The 21887-nt window shown below is 62.4% G+C and overlaps 1 protein-coding gene across 4 annotated transcripts; it reads right to left on the bottom strand.

The window, feature by feature from the left end:
- Window positions 1–2055: 2055 nt before the first annotated feature.
- Window positions 2056–21365, bottom strand: PDGFA (platelet derived growth factor subunit A). 4 transcript variants are annotated; one of them, XM_080830709.1, is made up of 8 exons: window positions 20551–20568; window positions 20023–20152; window positions 18450–18546; window positions 13947–14051; window positions 11674–11861; window positions 5347–5473; window positions 4889–4957; window positions 2956–3190 (listed from the first exon to the last, which is right to left on the bottom strand). In XM_080830709.1, the coding sequence occupies exons 2-7, from the start codon at window positions 20083–20085 to the stop codon at window positions 4902–4904; spliced, it is 636 nt and encodes a 211-aa protein (XP_080686835.1). In that variant the 5' UTR covers window positions 20086–20152; window positions 20551–20568; the 3' UTR covers window positions 2956–3190; window positions 4889–4901. The 4 variants fall into 4 exon arrangements, with proteins under 4 accessions (XP_080686836.1, XP_080686837.1, XP_080686835.1 ...); XM_080830710.1 differs by lacking the exons at window positions 4889–4957; window positions 20551–20568 and adding an exon at window positions 21074–21365 and having other exon boundaries at window positions 2056–3190; XM_080830711.1 differs by lacking the exons at window positions 4889–4957; window positions 20551–20568 and adding an exon at window positions 21261–21350 and having other exon boundaries at window positions 2056–3190.
- Between the last annotated feature and the right edge of the window lie 522 nt (window positions 21366–21887).

Raw genomic sequence — 21887 nt, 5'->3', positions numbered from 1 at the left:
ATCCCAGGACCCCAGCTCAGCAGCACGTGCCCGGGGAGGACCTGCTCTGGGGACAGCCCAGAGCTCAGGGCCCTGGGTGCCCCCCACCCAAGGGCTTCTTCCTCCTCTGCTGCTCTCCCTGGGGGCCTGGGTGGCAGCCATTCCGGACTGGGTCCCACAGTGGCGGCTCCAGGGACAGATGCGTGCTGGCACAGGGCATGGAAAGGCCGCCATTGGGCCCCAGGCGCCTGACACCCACAGGGCCAGCCAAGGCCCCAGCAGTGTGGAGCATCCGGCCTGGCCCACTGGTCCCTGGCAGAACGCTGCCTGCCATCCTTCCACTGCTTCTCTGCTCAGGGCCCACCCCCGGGAGGGTCAAGGGCATGCCAAGGGCACAGTGCCCTGTCCTTCGTTCCCACCCCCTGGAATGTGGGAGGTGCGCACGAGAGGCCTCTCCCCAGCAGCAGCTGAGACTAGCCCAGGCTGGCAGGCGGCACGGGGACACACCAGGGACAGCCACCCAGCCAGGTGCACCCACTACGCAGACCAGGACACCAAGTCGGTGTGGAGTGGGAGCTGCTCTGAGGGAGGTGGGGAGGCACCTAGTCCATCTGGCACCTGGCGGGACCCCCGACACAGGGCAAGGACAGGTGTGACCAGTGGCTATGGGTCTCCAGGCAGGTGCACCCATGAGAGACCCACCAGCCCAGGGCTTTGCCCCTCCGCAGGGCCAGACCCACAGAAAGGAGGGTATGCCGAGGGTGGGGGGACGTGCTTCTGTACAGGGAGGCCAGAGACCCTGAGGCCTGTGCTGGGTCCTTGTGCGCCTAATATAGAATCCTTATTGTGTGCCGGGCTACCGTCCCCAGGAGGTACAGACAGAGGCCCATGGCTCAAGAGCACAGGGCTTGCAAGAGTGCGAGGGACCAGTCCCAAGCAGACGCTGACTACTTGGGCGCACCCAGGTGCAGCCCAGGGTGACAGGCCGGGAGGGGCCCAGGCAGGAGCAGAAATGCCAGGAATGCAGGGCAAAGCCGCAACAAAGCCTGTGGGCCGCGTAGGCCTGCAATCCAGAAACAATCCCGCCACAGACCGACCGCAGCCTCCGCTGGGCGGGCGGCAGCCCCTTCCTGGCTGGGCGTGGAGGCCATCCGCCTGCCCCAGCTCCGCCAGCAGCACAGGCCCTGGCCAGGGCAACAGGCATACACCCCGGGGCTCTGAGCCCTCTTCCAGCACCGTCCCCTCCCCAGAAGCACCCTGAAGGACAGACAGGTCCTTCATCAGGCAGCTTTGGGCAAAGGAAAACAAACTGGGCAGTACTGTCAGCATCTCGGAGAAACAAATCCATAAATCACATGTTGTCCACCTACCATCATACACGTCTCCACCGCCCCACGTCCCAAGCAGCGCAGCTGCGAGACGCCCAGCACGGAGCCTCCACGGGGACAGAGCCTTCACGGGCCGCACACAGCTGAGCACGAGCTGGGGGGATGCTGCCATCTCTGCCCACCCCTCGAGCCCCTACCCCCTGCCGCCCTTCGCGTGAACTGCAGACCAGGAACCACACCGTGAAGATGGACTGCTGAAGGAATGCTTTTATAGAAACTCTCCCACGAACACACCAACTCCAGAGATGCTCGCTCTTGCTCCGGAGACCCCACAGGCAACAAAGGGATCGTGACAGTCACACAGCCTCTCTGTTTGGAGCAGGGAGAGGTCATGGGCGACACAGGGCGGCTGGCCTTCCCGGGTTCAGCCCGCGGACACTGAAGTCAACTCACTTCCGGATGAAGGCCATCATCTGCTTCGCTGCTCGGGTGGGCGCCTGGCCTCCGTCTCCACGAGGCCGCACACCCAGGCAGGACGGCATTGTCGGCCCATTACCATCAGATCCCGGAATCCCAAGGGCAGGCCTCGCTGCGCAGGCTCTGGTGGTGGGGTGGCCCGAGGTACCCCCAAGCGACGGCCCCAGGCCGGGAGACAGGGTCTAGACTCAGTTACGCAACTAGAAAAATGTGACCACAAAGCACTTTTCACGTGTATGGGTTTTGTTGGTGGGTTTTTCTTTTTCCTTTTGATTCAAAGAAAAAAACATAGCAGGCTCTCAGGTATACAAAACTGGTAATATTAGATAAAAATACAAACTTCACCTTTACAAAACAAAAACAAAAACACAACACACACACACATTTCTGTTGAATACATGTAAAGCGTAACATCTTACCAAAAATAAAGAATTCAGATTCTGTCCAAACACTGGCACAGGGCCACCTCGCCAAGGCGAGGACTGGGAGCGGCAGGCCCGGGACGGACTCGATTGGTTCACGCATAGTTCTCTCGAAATGGCTTAAATTAAAAGGCAAGATAAAGTGGGGGCAGGGGACAAACACGTAAAGCCAGAAACATTTAGGAAGTGATGCATAGGTGGATATACCATGTTTATTTTAATACATCTCATTTGTTCGCATCCTGCGAGGGGAGATACGGTCCCACTGTCCTGACTTACAGCAGCCTGGTGTTATCGGTGTAAATGTCATCCAAGAGATAATTAAAAAAAAAAAAAAAAAAAAAAAGGCTAGCCAAAGAGTAAAAAGGAAAGCTTAATAATCACTTTATGGTGTAAAAAAAAAAAAATCCACTTAAGGCTCTCGGGAAGGTTTCTGTATAGACTTAAACACTACAGCAAGGAGATGTGTTTCTAAGTCCCGTGGCAGTTCTGGGACATCCCTGCTCCCGCGTGCCCTGCAGGGCCCTCGGCCCCCGCCCGGAGTCCTCCAGAAAGCAGGCTGTGTCCCTGGCAGAAGCACCTGTGACCCTGGACAGAAATCCGGTCGGCCGAGGCATGTCGCTTCCATCCCACGGGGTGTCCCTCCATTCCGACAACTGTTTAGATATTTTTGTGAGTCAGTTTTGTTTGTCATGTTTTGTGGTTCTGTTTGCTCTGTGTCTCTCTCTCTCTCTCTCTCTTTTTTTTTTGACAAGGAAGCTTCTTATTGTTTCACCGAGTGCTACAATACTTGCTTTGATGTCACATTAAACAAATGTATACTGTCTCTTTGTTCTCCCGAGTGTGCATGGAGACAGTTTTTCACGGAGGAGAACAAAGACCGCACGCTGGCAATGAGCACCGTACATAGTAGGTTCAGGAATGTAACACGCCATGTACATCCGTGTCCCGGAAAAGGGCTGCTGGCTTATCCTCACCTCACATCTGCAGGGAGAGGGGAGAGAGACGGACACTGACAAGGAGCCGAGCACGCATGCCGCCGCAGTGATAGTGACCACAGGGAAACACACTCACACACACCAAGACAAATCTCAGGGTTTCAGGGCTTTGTGGCATTTTCCAAATCAAATATGCCTCAGTACCCTTTCTGTAACCTCCTACCAGAACTGGGATGAGGCTCTTGGGATCTCATAGAACATTCCTTAGAACAAGCCCCATTCTCCCATTGTACAGATGAGGGAAACTGAGGCCCAGAATGGTTCTTTCTTTGCCTTTTTCCTCGTGTTCTTTCTCCACCCCCACCCCAGCAGAGGGCTTGATGTGATTTCTGGAGCTCTGGCAGCCATCCTGGGCCATAAGACAACCCTGAGGATGGGTGCTGCCAAGCAGACAGGTGGGGTCTTGGTAACCAGGCAGATCTACACTGAGCTCTGGGCTAAGAACAGCTCTTCTCCGTCCACATCATCTGTACCACTCACAAGCTAGCAGGGACTCTACGTCCCATGCACTTGACATCTCTGTCATCGGCTGGCCCATGGAGGCCAGAGCCCAATCGATGGTGTGCAGACTGGGTGCACATGCAGGCACAAAACCACCCCCAGAGCCACACCCTCAGGGAAAGCAAAAATCACAGGCAAAAAATTGTTTTGAGGCGACTTCAGGAACCCACCCTAGTGGATCCTTTCCTCCCCAGAGGAATGGACGAGACCCACCAACCTCAACGCGGCTGACCTGGCAGCTTTCTGCATCACTCAACCAGCACCTGGGCTCTGAGACACCATCTCTGAGAATCTCTCCCACAACCACCTGTATGGGATGCCGTGGGCTCACACGTGGCCAGAGGAAAGGACCAGGCTCTCCAGAAAACACAGGCCAACAACAAGGAGCAAGAAGGCTGGAAACTACCTTCATCATGACTGTGGCTGCCCAAATCCCATTTTCTTCTGGGAAGCAGCAAGCCTCTCTACAAGACTACGCTGCCCAGGTCCTCTTGCAGCTGAAGGACAGCCAGGGTATCACAGCAGAAGTCACTGAGTGGGACCTCTAAGAGGGTTCTTCTGCCCCTCTCCCAACTTTACTCTTCTAGCCTGGAGTGTTGATGTGATTTCTGGAGCTTCAGCAGCCATACTGAGCCATGAAGCAACTCTGAGGATAGATAGCCCCCAGACGCCACACCTGCTCCTAAACGCCTGCCTCACCCCAGCCCTTGTTGGTTTTGGTGTTACCAGCAGCCAAAGAGAGTTTCCAACACAGCAGTCAACAGCCCTACATGTCTATGAAACATTTCCAGACAGGACCCCCGCAGTCTTCAATTCTCTCACCTATCCTCCCTGTAAGCCTCAGTCTTCCATCTGTCAAATGGGACGGGTAACCTGCCCAAGGTGATCCCGGCTAATAGACATCAGAGCTACCCCACTGCCGTTCAGGAACCCGACTCACTCCACTCACGTGACGCCAGGGCCTCCCCCATTAACGCAAGAGACCCAAGCCAGAGCGGGGACTCGGGAGCAGCAGGACACGCGAGCGAGCAGACCCGCAGCCCAGCCAGACACCGGAAGCTTGCAGGCCGATCAGGGCCGATCAATCAGAGCCGCGAGCTGGCTGCCGCGGGAGGGATTCGCCGTGTGATCAGCCGGGCACCTCCCCCCGCAGAACCACGGCGCGGCCGCACACAGCGCCTACCTGGTTGACTGCGTTAGGTGGGTTTTAACCTTTTTCTTTTCCGTTTTTTACCTGACTCCCTACGCCTTCCTGTTAACAGAAGGGCAGGGAGGGTAAGCGGGCCTAAGGGTTAGGGCTGCGGACCTGAGGCAATAAATAGCTGAGGTGTTTGTCTTTCTGCAAGAAAACGCGATTAGCTTTGGCACAGAGACACTTCCTGGTGCCCTGGAGCGGGCCCGACGCCGCGGGTCAGAACGCCACGCTGCCTCGGGGCAGAGTCCGCCGGGGACCAGGGACGGGAGGTGTCCCGGTGCCGCCCCAGCCGCGCGGCTCCCGGGGGCACCCCGACCCGGGCGGGGACGTCCAGTGTTCCCCAGCAGGCCACCGGGGCTGGCGGGCGCCCCGAGGACTGCGCCAAGTGAGCCGAGGCGGAGGCCGAGGGGACGGGGAAGGAGGGGCCGCGCCGAGGCGGGACTTACCCGTCTCCTCCTCCCGGTGGTCCGGGTTCGGCCCGCCGGCGGTGCACGTGCATTCCAGATGCTCCTCCAGCCGCACCTGCACTTCCTTTAACTTTGGCTTCTTCCTGACGTACTCCACCTTGGCGACCTGCCCGAGACAACAGCCCCGCCATGACGGCCGTGGCCACGCCCCGCACGTGGTACACCGGGAGCCCCGTCGTGCCTACGTGCTCAACCCCGCCCAGGCCGACCTCTGACCTCCAACCTCTCACCTCCTCCCCGCAGAAAGGCAGGAGCGCCAGGGGGAGAGGTAACTGTGGGCATTTGTGGTTTGGGGCAAGTTCACTGGAACCTGACCGACCGCAGAGGGGGACCCCACAGGCGCCAGGCCCCCCGCAGCCACCTGGAGGCCTTCCCGTGGCTCCCCAAGCTCACCTTGGCCAAGGGAACGCCAGCCTTGTCAGAAAGATGGGCATGGACCCAGGCTGTCGTCCCAGGACGTATCAGGCCTAGCCCTGAGCCACTGACCCCTGCAGCTGGGCCTCCCCGGTCCGCTCAAACCTCTGTCGGCCCAAATCATCAGGGGGCACGATGCGGCAGACCTGCCTCTCTCTGCACCTCTCCCGGGGAGCCACCAGGAGCACATGGCTGTGTCCGGCCCATGGGCACAAGCCCAGGCAGCCGAGAAATCGAGTCCCTACGGACCCCAGCTCGGGTCTGGGAAACTGGCTCACTCTGTCGTGGGAACACCAGTCCACCCTCCACAAGTACATGCGTGTGCACACACATGTCCTGTCCCAAGAGCAAGCTCCATGCTCACACGTATATGCACATGGCGTCCGAGCACACTCCACACTCACAGTGAGCATGGTCGAGGTGGGCTCACTCCATCCCAGCTCACGAAGGAGATACAGAACACTAGACAAGCTTTCCTCCAGGGGGCTCCCCTCCCAAGCACCCAGCCTGAGCTCCGTCCCCAGCAGGGATGGGACCACCATGTCCCCACTGCCCTGGACCCCGAAGATCTAGGCACACTGCCCATGCTCCCATCTGTGTTGACACTGGGCTGCAGTCCTGGGATTGGCCTCCAGGGATAGCCATTCCACCCCATTTGCTTGGGGAAACTGAGGCAGAAAGGGATCAGAAAGGGGTTCCTGCAAGTTATACCCCAAGCATGTGGAGTCATCAGGGAGTTGGCAGGGGTGAGGGGCTCCCTGGTGGAGAGCAGAAGCCCCCAGCCTGGGGCAGCTGGGAGGGGAGGTGAGGGGAGGGGGAGTTCTAACACAGAGGCCTGGAGCCCAGAAGCCAGAGGACCCCAGGCAAGAAGGATGGGCCCCCCCCCCCCCACAGGTAAGCAGGTCTCAGGGCTTGTCCAGACCCACCGGTAGCCGCTGGGCCACATTAATGGTTAACCTGCCGTGCAAAGGGTGCCGGGTGCCCGCCAGCCACGGGAAGTGGTGTGTGGCCTCAGGTGTGAATGCGGACAGCCAGGTGTGAGCTCAGAAGTGCAGTGGCAGCCAGGCCAGGTTTGGGGCTACACCTGGCAGGTTTCCTAAGGAGGGAAGAGGTAGAGGAAAGGACCACGGGCATGAGCAGCCCCAGCTGCGGGGCCAAGTCAGCTCCTCATGGCACCTACCGCTCCAGGAGACCAGGACCACAGAGAGAGAGAAAGAGAGATCCTCAGGACATGGGCGCAGAGAGCCTCCACTTTCCCGTCTATAAAATGGGAACAAGGATTGTGCCCCAGGGCTTCACATGTATATAAGTACCTAGAACTTGCCACTGGGCCACCTTCTGTTCAGAACAAGCAAACCCTGTCTCAGCACATTGAGCTTAGCAAAACCAGCCCCTGGGGCCCAGAATGAACCTCCCCTCGAGGGCACTGGGTGGGGTGTACCTCAGTGGGCCTCCTGAGAGGGCAAGGGATCCCTGCCTGAACCTGGCCAGTGTGCCAGCCCTCTGGGCATCAGAACTTGGGGTTGGCCTCAGCCCCCTCCCGCCCCCACCCAGCCCCAAGGCCTCTCAGCCGGTAGGTCGGAGGCTGTGGCCCCCAGCTCGGAGCACTCAAGCACCCCATGCACACTGGACTGTGTTGGGGGACACAGGGAGGCTGAGGCAGGCAGGGGCCTGGCCCTCTGCACGGCACAACCTCTGCTAGGCGAGTACCTCACCTACTTACTCTAGGGGAGCGGGTACTTGGACCCCGGCTCTGGGCGCGGGCGGCAGGCTTGTTTTCCACAGACCAGCCATGGCGGGGAAGGCAGGCGCTCCAGAAAACCCCCCCACTGTCCCCTTGGCAAAGCACTCCCAACACCGGCCACTCCAGTCTGGGAACCCACTTTCTCTGCAGACGGGCTGTTTTTATCAAAGAAAAACAAACAACAATCTATGATTGCACCTGCTTCTGGGTATGTGAGGATTCCAAGCCGTTCCACCACCTCCGTCTGGCCAGGAAGTAGCTGCATTTTTCCCCCGAGAACACACTGTGAATATTAACTTCTCCAAGCAGCCTCTACACCAGCCAAGTCCCCAGAACAAGATGTTTGTGTCTCTGGGACCCTCGTTCCTGTCGCCTCAGCCCCCAGACCCATCCTGCAGCCCAAACAGGATCCCCATGCCCCTCCCTCCCTTCTCCCTCTGTCTGTGTCCCAGGTGTCTGAGCTGCGCCCTATAGAGAGGACAATCCACTTCCCGTGGTGAGGCCGTCTGGCAGGAACCACCCCACCTGTACACTCACAGGGCAAAGCCACCCAAGTGTGCCATCCAGTGATGCCATTACTCCTTCCAGACAAGGGACACCGAGCACAGAAGCCCTGAGCTCCTGCTACTCATGGTGTCCCAAGCTGGGCCAGGGAGAGCAATGCCCCTGTGGGGACCCCCTCCCCAGGTTATAGCCTGACCACCCCATAGTCAAGGGCACAGCACTGTCCACGACAAACACCAGCATTTACTGAACCCCTGTGTCGCTCACTGCAATGCTCACAGCTACCCCATAAGGACCCACTTACAGTCTGTTTTCCAGATGGGAACACTGAGGCAGCTCGGACAGGAGATCCACGCTGCTGGAGTCCCTGATTTCCCCCAAGGTCCCTGAGCTGTATCGCACACTCCATCAGGGTTCAGAGGCCCATCCTGGGTTCCTTGGCAGACACACCCAGACCCAGCTTCCAGAAGTCTGAGGTCAGGTGACACAGAGCCACAGCCGGCTGCCCCATGTGTGGCCCAGGGGCTGGGTCCCAGCTTCTGGAGACCTGGGGCCTAACCAAGTTAACAGACTTGGGTGTAAACCCACAGGATGCCCTGAAGAAAACGGGAGCCCCCAACTTCCAACGTCACGCCGTGAGAGGCTGGAGGTCCGCCCCACAGCCCCAGCCGATGCGACCTGACCAGAGTCTCGGGCCCTGCTGTCTACACCACCCCTTCTCCTAGCCCTCAAGCCTGGGGTCTAGGGGACAGGGTCAGCTGCCTACAGGGTCTGGGAGCAGCATTCCCTGGGGAGAGGAAGAGCTGGTTCATCTGGGACCCCAGTCAGGGAGCACGCTTGGCCCCCCTAAAGGCAGACCCCAAATGCTGAGCACGGCGAGCTGACACAGGGACACACAGGTGTGGCCCCAGCCCGGACAATGTGTCCACCCCTCCCCAAGATCTGACGGCAGCTGTCCCTGCAACCCCAAGGGGACCACCCTGAAGGCAGGTCCCAGGAGACAAATGAGGGCCCAGCCCCAGAGAGCAAAGGGCCCACACCCAAGACCATTAGAGGACTAGAGGCCCTGCCTAGAAGCCTCAGGCCACTGTCCCTGGTGGTCACAGAGCAGAGGCAGCCATCCACCCCAGTAAGTCCTGACAGTCAGGGCCTGGGGGCCTTCAGGGGAGCATACCAGACAAGTGACCATCTGGGCCTCGTGTTGGGGCTGCTCTCAGCCTGCCCACTTCTCCATTAAGTGCCTCTAACTGTGATCGAAAGGCCGTAAACCAAAAAAACCAGGCATGTGTCAGCTCGGGGCAAGACCTCCCACCTGCCCAGCCACAGGGGCCCCCGGTAGCCCCAGCACCCCTCACAGACACTGGGCGCAGGACTCCGCCAGGCCTACCAGCCCGCTCCGCCTCACCCCAATGCAGCGGCCACAGCTTCCTGGGCAGCCGAGGGGACCAGGCCGCCCTCCACAATGGACCTCCTGTTTTCACTGACCTTTTGTCCCTTCTCGGCCAAAACCCCCAGTGTCTGGGGCCGGATGTTTTCCTGCCAACCCTCTGATGGGTGGGCAGGGAGAAGGAGCTGCCTTCCCTGAGGGAGAAAGAGGAAGGGGTCCGAGAAGGGCAGGGCCGGACATGGAAGCAGGCCACCAGGCTCCAGCTGCAGGACTCAGCCCGTCCGTCCCCTTGGGCAGACCGCGACCCCATCCAAGCAGACGAAGGCCTGTGCGGGGAGCCCTGGCTGAGCACCACCACCCACTGAGTCCTCCGGGCCTATGCCCAGGGCCGACGGGGGCCCCTCCCAGGAAGCAGCCCCTGATGCCCACACACCCGCCCACTCAGGGTGGGCTGGGAGGAGGGGATCACAGCCCATACCAGGACCAGACACGCCCCAGTCCTTACCCAGGAGAGGCAGGAGCCCACAAGGCAGGGAGCCCCACTTCATTCCAGCACTGCTGTGTCTCCGAGAGACCAGCTGGACGCCCAAAGGGCAACCCTATGCCCAGCGCCCACGTGTGGGACTGTCATTGGAGCTCCAGCACCCCCACTCCCAGCAACAAAAGATCTCAGGTGTCTGGGTTCTCAGGGCTCACAAGACCCCCTCACAACATCCCATAAGCAAGGACACAGAGACCCAAGGGGTCCCACAGCAGGCAGCAGGGGACAAGTCTTGGTGCGGAACGCACAGCCCCATCCCCTTGGGCCTGTTTCCCCCTTTAACAAAGGGTACAGAGCTGGGCCCCATGCTGGCTGGGGGCCCTGCCAAGACCGGAGCCAGTGCCTAGGCAAGTGCACCAGGCCGCTGGGAGCCTCTGCCGTGGAGAGCACAGCATGGCAAGCCGTGGAATTTGCTTACTCAATGCCCCAGGTGCTCAAGGACCAAGTCCCCGGAGGTCAGGTGGAGCCCCAGTTATGGGCCTGACGTGCCTTCTCACGTGACAAACAAGTGTCCCAGCCAGCTCCATGGTCCGTAAGTAAGAAAGTCTCCCCTGCACTTCACTCTGGGGCCAGGGGCCAACATCCAGGGGCCCCGGACTGGCAGCGGGCCCACGGGCTCTGAATCTCCAGTTGAGGAACAGCTTCTGACGCACCCCTAGAATCTGGGGAACATGGATGCACTGGCCGCTGGAGGCTTAGCTGAGTGGGCAGGCCATTGCCACTCGGTAGGTGTCCCGCTGCCCAAATCCACAACCCAGGTTTACATGGGACCACAGCCTTCCCAGAGCCAGTTTCCAGGGATGGCAGCCCCCTCCCCTAGACTGAGAGCACCCAGGACTCTGCAGCCTAGCCACACATCAGAGAGCCCAAGACACTCTGGTGCTATCCTTTCGGAAGCAGAACAGCTTCCCTCCAAACGGGGGCCCAGCTGCCCTGGGACCCACATCCCACACAGCCTGAGATAGCACATCACCATGATTCAGACCCATTGCACAGATGGGGCAAGTCAGGCCAGAGAGGAACAGACCCATGCCCCAGGAACTCCTCCAGCCACTGGGCCAAAACACCACCGTCTGGCCAAGATCCCAATATGGCAGCCCAGGGCGACCTGAAGAGGCAGATTTCCCACAAGGACTAAGGCAGGAAGAACAAGGAGCCCCCGCACTGGTAATCTGAACGTGACCTGGAAGTCTCCAGGGCCAACGCCCTGCCCCAGACAGGGTTCTGGGGCAAGCGCCCAGCTGTGTGCCAGCACCCAGGGACTACGGCGAAGACGGCCAACCCAGCACCCATCCTGAGGGTCTCCGAGCAGAGCACAGCTTCCCAGAGTGAGGGGAGGGGCTGGCTTTGCAGGCCCAGCCCCCAGGACTGAGGCACCCCCAGGAGGGCGCTCGGCAGGAGTCCACGGACACCTACCCCACAGCAGAGCGGGGTGCCCTCCCAGACCTACAGACAAGGGACGGAGGCTCAATGTTGCAGGCCCTGCTTCCCATGTGCTTCCGGGGAAAGGCTGAGAGGCCCCCGCACCCCTCTTGCCACGCGCCATGGCCCGTGTCCTGAGGTCGGTCCACGATGTCGCCTCACGCGGAGACAGGGGGAAGGGAACCACACACCTACCCCCCCTCCCCCGCAGCCGGCCCAGCCCCGGGTCCCGGCTCTTCCAGCACCCTGCTGTGCGCCCGGGCCTGGCGGGCACCCCGGGGCGGGCCGGCTCACCTTGACGCTGCGGTGATGGACGCGGGAGGGCTGACACTTGACGCTGCTGGTGTTGCAGCAGCCCGCACAGCGCTTCACCTCCACACACGGCGGCCAGATCAGGAAGTTGGCGGACGTGGGGTCGACCTGGCTCCGAGGTATCTCGTAAATGACGGTCCTGGTCTTGCAGACCGCGGGGATGGCTTCCTCTGCAGAGCAAGAGCCACGGTGAAAGCCGGGCCATGCCCCGTGGCCCACAGGAGCCCAGCACCCCCCCAACCTGAAGGCCTGAAGGGGGCATGTCCCCACGTGGCTGAGTCCCTGCGGCACATCAGGCCGCCCTAGGGCCCATACACTGGGCCCCCAACAGGGTGCACTGGGGCTGGCCCGAGGAGCAGCAGCAGTGAGGGCCAGGCAGGGAGTCTCCAAGGGAAGGGCACTGCTGGCAGAGGGGGCCACGTGAACAAGAAAGCCTGATGCAGCCTGCAGGGGGTAGGGAGAAACCCAGAGCTGATGGGGTGGGTCGGGGGTTGGGGGTGGGGGGAGTCTCTTCACAGATGGTTAGGGAGCTCCCAGGGCTAGTGGAGAATGGGGAGAAACAGGGAAGCCGAGGATGGGACCCCAAGAGCGAGAGGGCAATGCCCCCCACAGCCACTGGACAAATCAGGGCCCAGCCCCAGCAGCTGCCACAGCCCCTAGGCCAGGCCCAGGAAGGCAGGACACCTGAGGTGGGCAGGGGACGCAGGACACGGGACTCAGGTCCACCTCCCCAGCCCACGAACCACAGACCTGCTCACTAAAGGTCACCAAGAGAGGAGGGACGGGCTCTACATTCCGCTCTGTGCTCCTCGGCACGGGCCATCTGTCTGACCCGAAGCCCCAAGCGCAGCAGAGGCCAGGGCACCACTGCCCGATGAGACGTCCACCTGGGGACCCCAGCATGTGCACCTTCCTCCCCACATGCTGCCCTACGAATCCACACCAGCCCCAACGGCCACTGGGCCTTGAGTAATCCAGGGCTGGGGAGCTCGGGCAGGCAGGCAGGACCCCAGAACCCACAGCGGGCCCAGCACGACCCGCACGGCCAGCACCAGGCAGGGCAGGGCCCCGTCCCCTGCAGACAAGCGAAAGTGCCTGAAATGCAATCGAAATACAACAGGGGCCTGCCTCCGCCCCAACACCAGGGACAGGTGCCCGCCTCTCCCTTGCCCATCCCCCCCACGAGGGTCAGAAGACTCCTGAGAGCCCCAGGGACTGGGGGGCCTTGCATTCTCCTCCCCAATGGCCTGGAAGCACCTGGAGAGGGGGAGTGCTGGGTCTCCAAGAGCAGGCCTGCCAACATGGAAGGCTGGGCACCGGAAATCTGGCCGCCCCAGCGTGAGGAAAGGGCTCTGCTCATGGCAAGCAGCCCAGTGCCCACTGGCTGCGAGGGGCCTGGGGGCCCTGGCCGGATGGGGCCGAGGGTGGAGCCAGGGAGACGGCCCAGGGCTCCCCATCTGGAGCAGGACAGGCCTGCTGGAGCGCCCTCACCTGTGACACAGGTCTGGAAGACGAGAAGTCTACCACAACAAACGTCATCTGGGTGGGCCCACCCGCCTTCAGAAGGAACCCTCGCCCACATGCTGCACCCCAGGCCAGAAGCTACTAAATCTACGTCCTGGGAGGAATCTAAGCTCCAAGGCAGGGAAATGCAGTGCGGGGGGCGCACCCCACGCAGTTAGGAATGGAGGAGGGACCCCCGGGTGGCATGGGACTCAGGGCAGGGGGAGTCACACTCCCTGACCCCGCTCGCTCCCAGGGCAGCAAAGTGCAGGCCAAGATCTGTCTCAGAACTGAGCCACCCGCAAACCCCCACAGCCTCGAGAGGCTACACGGACACGGGGTGCTCTGCTAGAGGATAGGACACAAACACCCCCCAAACCCGCGCCCAGCGAGTGGGGTGGGGGCCCGTGCCGCAGCCGCCTGCCAGGCCACGCACTCCAGACTGGAAAGGAAACGCGACCACGTTTGCAGCAAGTCCTCCACCAGAACAGGCCCCGACAAGACCGGGCACTTAAGGAATTTATGACGGCTCCCCTCTCCTGGAAACTCCTGGCCCAGGCCAGGCTGCAGCAGGCAGCAGACGGGCTGGGGCAGGAGGGAGGCCTCCAGAGAGACGGCGGGAGGCCAGGGCTGAAGGCGCTGGGGCCCCTGTGCAGGCTGGGCCTTTGTTTTGCTTCACTGAAGGCCCAGTGGGGAGAGCCCCCCAGATCCCCCATGCACCCTCCCCTCGCCCTGGCAGGCCCAGGGCTCACCAATGCTTCTCTTCCTCCGGATGGGCACGGGCCGCTGCTCAGGTGCATGCTTGGGGGCCCGGCCTGCATGGGCTCTCACACTCGTTTCCAGAGCATCCTCGGCCCCTGCAGGCAGAAAGAGGAAACGGTGACCAGCCGGCCCACATCCAGGTATGCCCGGGGGGCCTGTCCAGCAGCACTGCCTACCTGCTTCCAGGAGACAGACAGGGTCCCCTGGGAGAGCCGCCACTCCCACGTGCCCCAAACGTGGCACCCCTGCTGTGCTCTGTGGCGGACCCATGCGACCCGTGCGGAAGGGGCAGGTGATCTCCCTGGGTGAGGGCCGGCTGTCCTTGTTGTTAAGACCCAGAACTACCAGGGCCGCTGCTCCTAGCCAGACCCACGGGGACGGCCCAGAAGGGGCAGCAGACGTGGCTGCGTGGCTTCCCTGATGTGTGTGCATCTCTCTCTCTCTCTCTTTTCTTACTAAACCATGGAGCACCCTAACCTTCGAGGCCCAATTAGGCCAACAGCCGGACCCTGCTTGTTCCTGGAGTTAGTCCACTCAAGAGGCTACAGGAAATGCAGGTGGAGGAATAAAGGGCCAGGAATCCTGGTGCCTAGCAGAGGGGGCCAGGCAGCCGGAAGCAGACCCACGGTCCTAGGGTCAAAGTCAGAAGTGGCCCCCAATCCCCAGGCCTGCAGTAGTGCCTGGTACATTGCCTTCGCCCCAGAGCCCCTCCTGGGCAGCCTAGAGTCCCAGGTCTCTCAGATTCTTAGAAGGGACACACGGTCCCACCACCTGCCACCGGGACCTACCCGCCTGGATGAGGCAGGTCACCCCAGGCCTCCCTGCCTTGGCCCCAGACCCAGCTGGGGGCTCTCCTTCTACTTCCCCCTCCATCCCTGGCTCCCCAGTAGATCAGCAGGGGCACCAGTTCCTGAGAAGCAAGTCCCCACAGGGAGGGGCTCCGGCGGCTGCGCAGACCTCCCCCGTGTCCTGCTGTCCCTTCCCTGAGAAGGCAAGTGGCTTCCTGGCCAGCAGCCCGGCCCAGAGGCCCCCCGCTGGGTGCCCGGCCCACCGGGGCCTCAGCGACTGTCCACAAACCAGCAAATCCAAAACCGCCGCTCCCTTAAAATGCAAACTGAAAACCAGGCAAAAGGTGCAAACAGCAAAAGATGCGTCTTTTCAGAAAACTAGAGTCTGGGAAGAACCCAAGTTCTCACTTCAAATGACTCAATGTTCCACTGCCACTAATTTTTCTGAGACCCAAAATAAGATCAGAACACAACTATTCATGCAGTAAGAATTTCCCATCAACCAACTGTTACAAGAAGCATTTTTCACCAAAAAGTGACATTTATGAGTCACGTCCTGGTGGTGGCCATCTTGCCATCCTCAAACCAAAGAGCAGCCAGCCCATCCTTGGCCTCCAGGAGAAAACGTCCCTTCGGCCACCATCTTCCTAGCCGCCTGAAAGCCAGGTGTCCCGGCTCCACGGGTGACTCGATCCTGATGTGTCTGAGGAACAAGGACAGGACCGCAGGAGGGGGCCGGGAGCCCCATTCCAGCCACTCGCCTGGACGGACAGAGGAGACCACAGCCCTGAAACCCAAACCAGTGAGCAGACAGCTTGCAAGACAAGAGCCCTCCCCTGGCCCCCGATCAAGATGGGTGGTCGCCGTCCACACTGATGGGGGAGCGGCCTTCGGCCTGACACCACTTGAGAAATGACCCAGCAGTGACTTAGCAGAGAAGACCCTGCTGGAACAAGGCTCAGGACAGTTAATCAAGGGGGTTTCCCTTTTGTCTTGCATGCACAAGTGTCCACGTGACAGCTCAAGATGGGGACCAGTCATCCTGCCTTCAGTCCTGGGGGGAGCACTAATGGCCCAAGATGGGGAAATTCATGTGTTCGACCCTCAGGGACCCCACCGCACAGGCACCAGGCCAGGCTGCTCAGAGAACAAAGCTCCCGGGCCGTCTCACTGCTCGATGGCTGATTTTTCAACACACTCAACGCACAAGTCCCGAACTCCAGCCACTGGTCATTCAGAGACCACATGCTGTCTCTCCACCCAAAAGCCCTGCGTGCAAAGTCAGCTGCCCCCGAACTCCACGCGAACTCTGGGAACTCTCCAGCTCCATGCTGTTCTCACTGCTCCTGGGAGAAGAACCCCATCGCCTCCGGCTTCATCTGTAAAATGAGGATGCGGCCACCTGCTGTCCCATCCAGAGTTCATCACAAGGCCCCTCCAGGGAGGAGAGGGCCTGGGAGAAAAAGTCTGCTTCCCAGGCCTGGTTAGCTCTACACCCAAAAAAACACCAACCTGAAGGGGCTGGTTCACCCTTGGACTACCAAATGGGTTTCTCCACACCCCAGCTCCTTTCTCAGGGATCCTACAGAGACCTCCAGCTGGACCTCATGGTAGGGGGGGGTCCAGAGCCTGGAGAGCGGCTTAGTCCTCAGGTAACTGACCCCCACAGCAGCAAGATCTGCTCCAGCTTTGGGCGGGAACGGGTGTTGGGGGAAAGAGAGCAACTCAAGCTCTGGGAGCACCCGACGGCAGCTCCGGACTCCGGCCAGAAACTGGGCCATGCCCTGCCCTGGCTCACAACTTCCCGGTCTGCAGGAGGGTGTCAGACCAGGACGGAGACCCACGTTGGGATCTGTGTCACAAAGGGCCTCCTACGGTGAAACCCAGGGAGTAAAGGTGATCCTAGAAAACCCCCTCTGTTTGCACCCCAGTTTCCTAGGCATGAGGAGTCCTACCCCAGAATCCTAGTCAGTCAGACCCCAAACCATGTGACAGAAGGTGGAGGGCAGGGGTGGGGGTGGAGGGCAGAAGGGGAACACCCAGGGATTTTTATAAGGGGGCAATTTGAAACCAGTCAGGGAACTGGCTGAGGTGTCCCGCCTTTTCAGTTTGGACCCTCCCAAAGAGGCTCTGGGCCCAAAGGCCCCCAGGTCAGGAATGCCATCAGCATAACCCACCAAGCTGCAATGCAAAAAGTGTTAATGGAGGGGGGGGGCGGGACGGCAGAGACCAGAATAAGAATGGCCCCAACAGAAAGTGAATGGCCCATTTCCCGGTGGCATCCCAAAGCCATCCCACAGAGAGGCCCCAGCCCTGCACAGGCCTTGCTCCAGCAAGCCAAAAAAGAAAAAAAGGCCTGAATCTTCTTGGGGAGGCAGCCTCCCCACTTTCACAGATCCGCCAGGGACCAGCAGAATGTAGGCGAGTGTTTTCCTCAGCTAACCAAAGCCAAATCCTTCTCCCCAGGGTTACACATCAAGGAACCAGACCAAAATCCCCCCTGGCCCAACTCTGATCTCCAAGTGAAATTCTACCCCCTTCCTGATAAGAATCAGCCAAAGGATTTCCTGGGTCACGAAACTACAGAAACCATCGGCCTTGCTAGCAAATGGTCTTGGCATGAAATGAAAATAGTTCAGGCCTCTCCACCACCATAATTAGGTACAAATTTCCAAATGACTAGACCATGTGATTTTACTTAATTCCCCCCCCCACGCCTCCCTCTTTGAGGATAGTCTGCAGCGAGAGCGAAATCTTCACTGAGAATTGTTCCAACCGACCTCTACTACCTTCAGCCTTCCATCTGACAAGCCCATTTGGGGCCTCTTTTTAACCAGACATTAATGAGACATGTTTCTGTAACTAACCCTCAAACGGGTGTTGCCCCACCAATTACTAACTTGGAGCAGGACACCGCAAAGATGTGGGCCAGAATCCCTGCCCTCTAGGAAAAGGCACCCTCCCCGCCCACACCACAGCCCCCACCCCACCAGCAATAGCCTGGGTCCCTGGCGACCTTTCCCCGTCCGTCCAGCCCCTCCAACTCTCTCACTGACACCAAGGAGGTTCAAAACTATGCCTTTACAAATAAACTCTCTTCTAAAGTGGCTAGACTCCAGGGCCTGACGGTGAGCCCCAAAATAGTCCCCAGACACCAGATGTGTCCAAGATGCGCCTCTTTATGGGCCTGTGAAAAGGAGAAAGGCACGGGACTCCTGCAACCACAAAGGCCGAGCTGCGGCAGGAGCGGGCCACCAGCTACCGGCAATAACAAAGCCGCCCCGGCCGGGGGCAGCTCCTCCCGCGCGTGCCTGCCCGCAGGGCATGCGTCCAGGGCTCTGCGCCCAAGCCCCGGCCCGCTCAGCCGCTCCTCCCGGCCCCACAGGGCAGGCCCGAGGCCCGCACACCTGGCCCGGGCGCCTGCGCCCTCTGCGCTGCTGAACTTTGTGTGACACGCGCGGCATTTTCCTTAAATGCAAAAACAATCCCCAGGCGAGCGAGCAGCTCGCGGCCGCCGCCGGGAGAGAAAGTGGGGACTGGAAGAGAAACTCCTGACTCATCCGCCTGGGCTTTTATGGCCCGGGATTGGATTCTGACCTTTCGGTGCGCTCCTGCGCTGCGCCCGGCCGCCCGAGCGCTGGAGGCGGCGCGGGGCGCACACCCCGCACACCCGCCCCGCGCGCCGAGGGAAGGGGCGCGATTTACCTACGGAGTCTATCTCCAGGAGTCGCTGGAGGTCCCGGATGCTGTGGATCTGACTGTACGCCAGCCTCTCAATCACCTCGCGGGGGATCTCGGCGTCCTGCAAGCAAAGCCACACGGTCAGCGCCCGCCGCCCGACCGGCTCGCGCCCGCGCCCCCGAGAGCGGAGAGCGCCGGGTCCCCCAGCCGCGGTGGCCCGGCCCCAAGTCCCAGGCCCTCCCAGCTCGCCGGCCGTCCGACCCCTGCCCGGGGCCCTGAAGTCAGACGCGGGGAGGGGGGCGAGGGGGAGGGGACTGGGTGCGACCCCAAATTCCCGGCCCCTATCCAGGTCCGCCTTTGCAGAAAGCAAGCCCCCCCACCTTTAAATTTGCAAACAAAAGCCCGGCACCCCGGCCCCACCGCCCCCGGTGTCAGTTACAGGAGGTCTAGCGGCAGCGAGGGGACCGAGGAGTTTCTGATTTAATAGTGAAATCGACATCCAGAAAGATCAAGTTGAAATGCGTCACGGATCGGCGACGAAAGTCACGGCAGCCCTAACACTTTAATCTAGCCAGGGGCTTAAATTTCACACCCCAGAATCCCGGGCCGAACCTGTGGGGTCGAGGGTCTCCGTCGCAAAAACGCGCGCGCGCGCGCGCACTCACTCGTTCACACGCGCGCCCCACCCGCTCTGGCCGGGCTGCGGTCCTAGCACCGCCCAAGGCGCCCCAAATCCAGCCGACGGCTGGAAGAGGCTGCCCGGCAACGGGGGGGTTAAATCTCCACCTCTAGCAGCTCCCGGTTCCTGCCCAGACCACCCCCACCTCCCGGGCTCTCCCCACTCTCCAGATTTTTAGAGGGAGTCGGGGGTCGCTGTGTGGGTGTGGGTGTGGGAGGGAGGGGTCTCAGGCACTAAGTTCCCACGACGGGGGCTGCAGAAAAGTCATTCATCACAGCAGAGTTCCCGGGGATTGGGGATTCGACATGGGGGTGGGGGCGGGGGGAACGCCCGCGGTAGGAGGACGCGGGCGCCTGGCCCGGCCCCGGCTCGTCTCGCTCAGCCACCTGTAAGCAGGCCCTGGGCGGGCGGGACTGCGCCGGCCCGGCCGCCCGGCCGGGCTCAAGAGCAGGGACCGGGGGGCTGCGGACCCGCACCGCCCACCCTGCCTGCCGGGGGCTTCCGCCGCAGCCGCCCTGTTTATCCGCCGCTCTTCTCCCCTCCCTGGTTCCGCCAGGTCACACACACACCCCTTTCCGCGCTCCCTGCACCCCGATACTGCATTGTCCCCCGCGCCCCGGGCCCCCCTCCCCGGAGAGGAGCCCGCGCCCCCCGAAGTTTCTCCCCACTCGTCCACCCCGCGCCACTCCGTCCCTCCACGGCAGAGCGACGCAACACGCTGGAAACTCACCAGACAGACTTCGGCATGGCAGAAAATAAAACCCAGTTGGAAAAAATAAAAAAATCCGACCACCCGAGCAGAAATCAAAACGCGCTCTGCAGAGCCCCAGAGCCCGAGGCGCCCCGGCCCGCGGGTGATTGCAGGGGGCGTGCGCCGGGGGAGTCGGAGAGGGGACGGGGCGCGGGGGTGGCACCCACCTCGGCCAGGGCATGGGCGAGATATCCGCAGCCGAGGAGTAGCAGGCAAGCCCAGGTCCTCATCGCGTCCCGAGGCGCTGGCGGCTCGGCGGGGAGGCGAGGCCGCGGGGCGGGCGCTCCAGCCGGGCTCCTGTGGCGGCGAAATTCAGTACCATCCCTCAGGGAGCGCGGCCCGGAGGAGGGTGGCGCGGAGAGCAGGGAGCCGGCGGAGCGCGCCCGGCGCGAGCAGCGAGTGCGGAGAGGCAGGCAGCGCCAGCGAGGAGGAGGAGGAGCAGGGAGTGCGCGCTCGCCGCGCCCGCCGCGCCGGGAGCCTCCTGGGCCGCCGGGTAGGGGGTGGGGACGGAAGGGGCGGAGGGCGGGGGCTGGGCCTCTTCCTTGGTGCGTTCCCGGTGCTGGCCGCCGCCGCGCTCGCTCCCCGGCGCTGGCTTTAGGAGCGACCCGGCCGGTAATTCTGCATATTTGCGGGCGTCAGCCCCGAGAGGGACCCCGGAGCGAGGCTGGAGCCGCCGCCGCCGCACCACCCATCACCTGTCTGGACGCCCGGCCGGGCCCCGGCCGCGGGCTCGCGCTCTCCCTGCGGGCTGCGGGCGGCCCTGCGCGCCCACCGCCGGCCCCGCGCTCGCCTCCGGCCTCCTCTCGCAGCCGCCGCCCGGCTGGGCACGGCGCGGCCCAGCACGGCGCGGCCCGGCGGCCTGCGTGCGCCCCTCCGCGGCGTGCCCTCGGCTCTGGAGCCGCGCTCCGCCCTCCGCCGGCCGGAGCCGGGCAGCGCCCGCGGCCGCGCCGCCTGGCAGCCGCCGCCCGCCTGGGGCCTCGCCGCGCCGGCCTGAGGGCGGGTGCAGGGCCGAAACGGAGCCGCCGCCGGGGAGAGGAGGAGGAGGAGGAGGAGGAGGAGGCGCGGGCAGGCCCGGCTCGCCGGAGTTGTGCGGGCTCCGCAGGGCGCGCGTGTGGAGCCGGCCGGCGGCGGGGAGGGGGTTATAGCGCCGCCGCCGCCGCGCCCCTCCCCCGCCCCCTCCCCCTCGCCTCCCCCGGATTCCGGGCCCGGGACCCGCACCTCGGAAGCGCGCGGGGGCCGCACGGGCCGGGCAGGGCCCGGCCGCCGCCGCCGCTGCAGTGAGCACACAGTGGCGCTCACGCAGGCGGTGAGATCCATCAAAGCCCCGCTCCTGGCTGCGAGCACAGCCGCGGGGCTCCGCTCGCCCGGCGGGCTCCCCGCGCGCCCCTCCCTTTAGCTTGCCCACCCTCCAGTGGCAGCTGCAATCCTGCGGCACCGGACGGGGAGGGGAGGAGGCCGCCGCAGAAGAGCCGCCGTCGCCGGCTCGCCTCCCTCGGGCCCCAGCGGCGGCAGAGGGCAGCGCCCAGAGCTGCTACGCCAAAAAGGGCAAAAGCGAACCTGCCCCCGCCTCCGGCCCCCCGCCCCGGCGCTCGGGCCTCTTTCCACCGTTAGGATCCAGGGCCCCGGCCTCCCCGTCTCCATAAAAGGAGGGGGAGTGAGTTTCTGGTGAGAGGTGGGGCGGGTCTAGGGGCGCGTCTGGGGCACTCACCTGGCGGCTGCCACGCGCCCCCGCCCAGAATCCGATGCCTGGGGCGCCTGAGTGAGGAACCTCCACCCGCATTCCGAGATGGGAGAGCGCCCAGGTCGGAGGAGGGGGTTGCAGCGTGCCTGGTCCCCACCCTGGGACCCCGCGTCCCCACTCCCTCGGAGAAGCCTGGGCTGCGGCCTGAGCCGGGAACTCGAGGGGGCGGAAGGGAAGGAAGAGAAAGGAGCGGCTCGCGAGGAACCCCCGGAGTCGGAGCCTCCCACGCCGGGATCCGCCGGGCGCACAGAGCGCCACCTCCGGCCGAGGCGCCGCACCGAGCGCGATGCG

Source organism: Martes martes (assembly GCF_963455335.1).
Source record: "Martes martes genome assembly, chromosome: 18".
Classification (NCBI taxonomy): Eukaryota; Metazoa; Chordata; class Mammalia; order Carnivora; family Mustelidae; genus Martes; species Martes martes.
The sequence above is the reverse complement of the archived record's forward strand: the minus strand, read 5'-3'. Positions and strand labels throughout refer to the sequence as shown.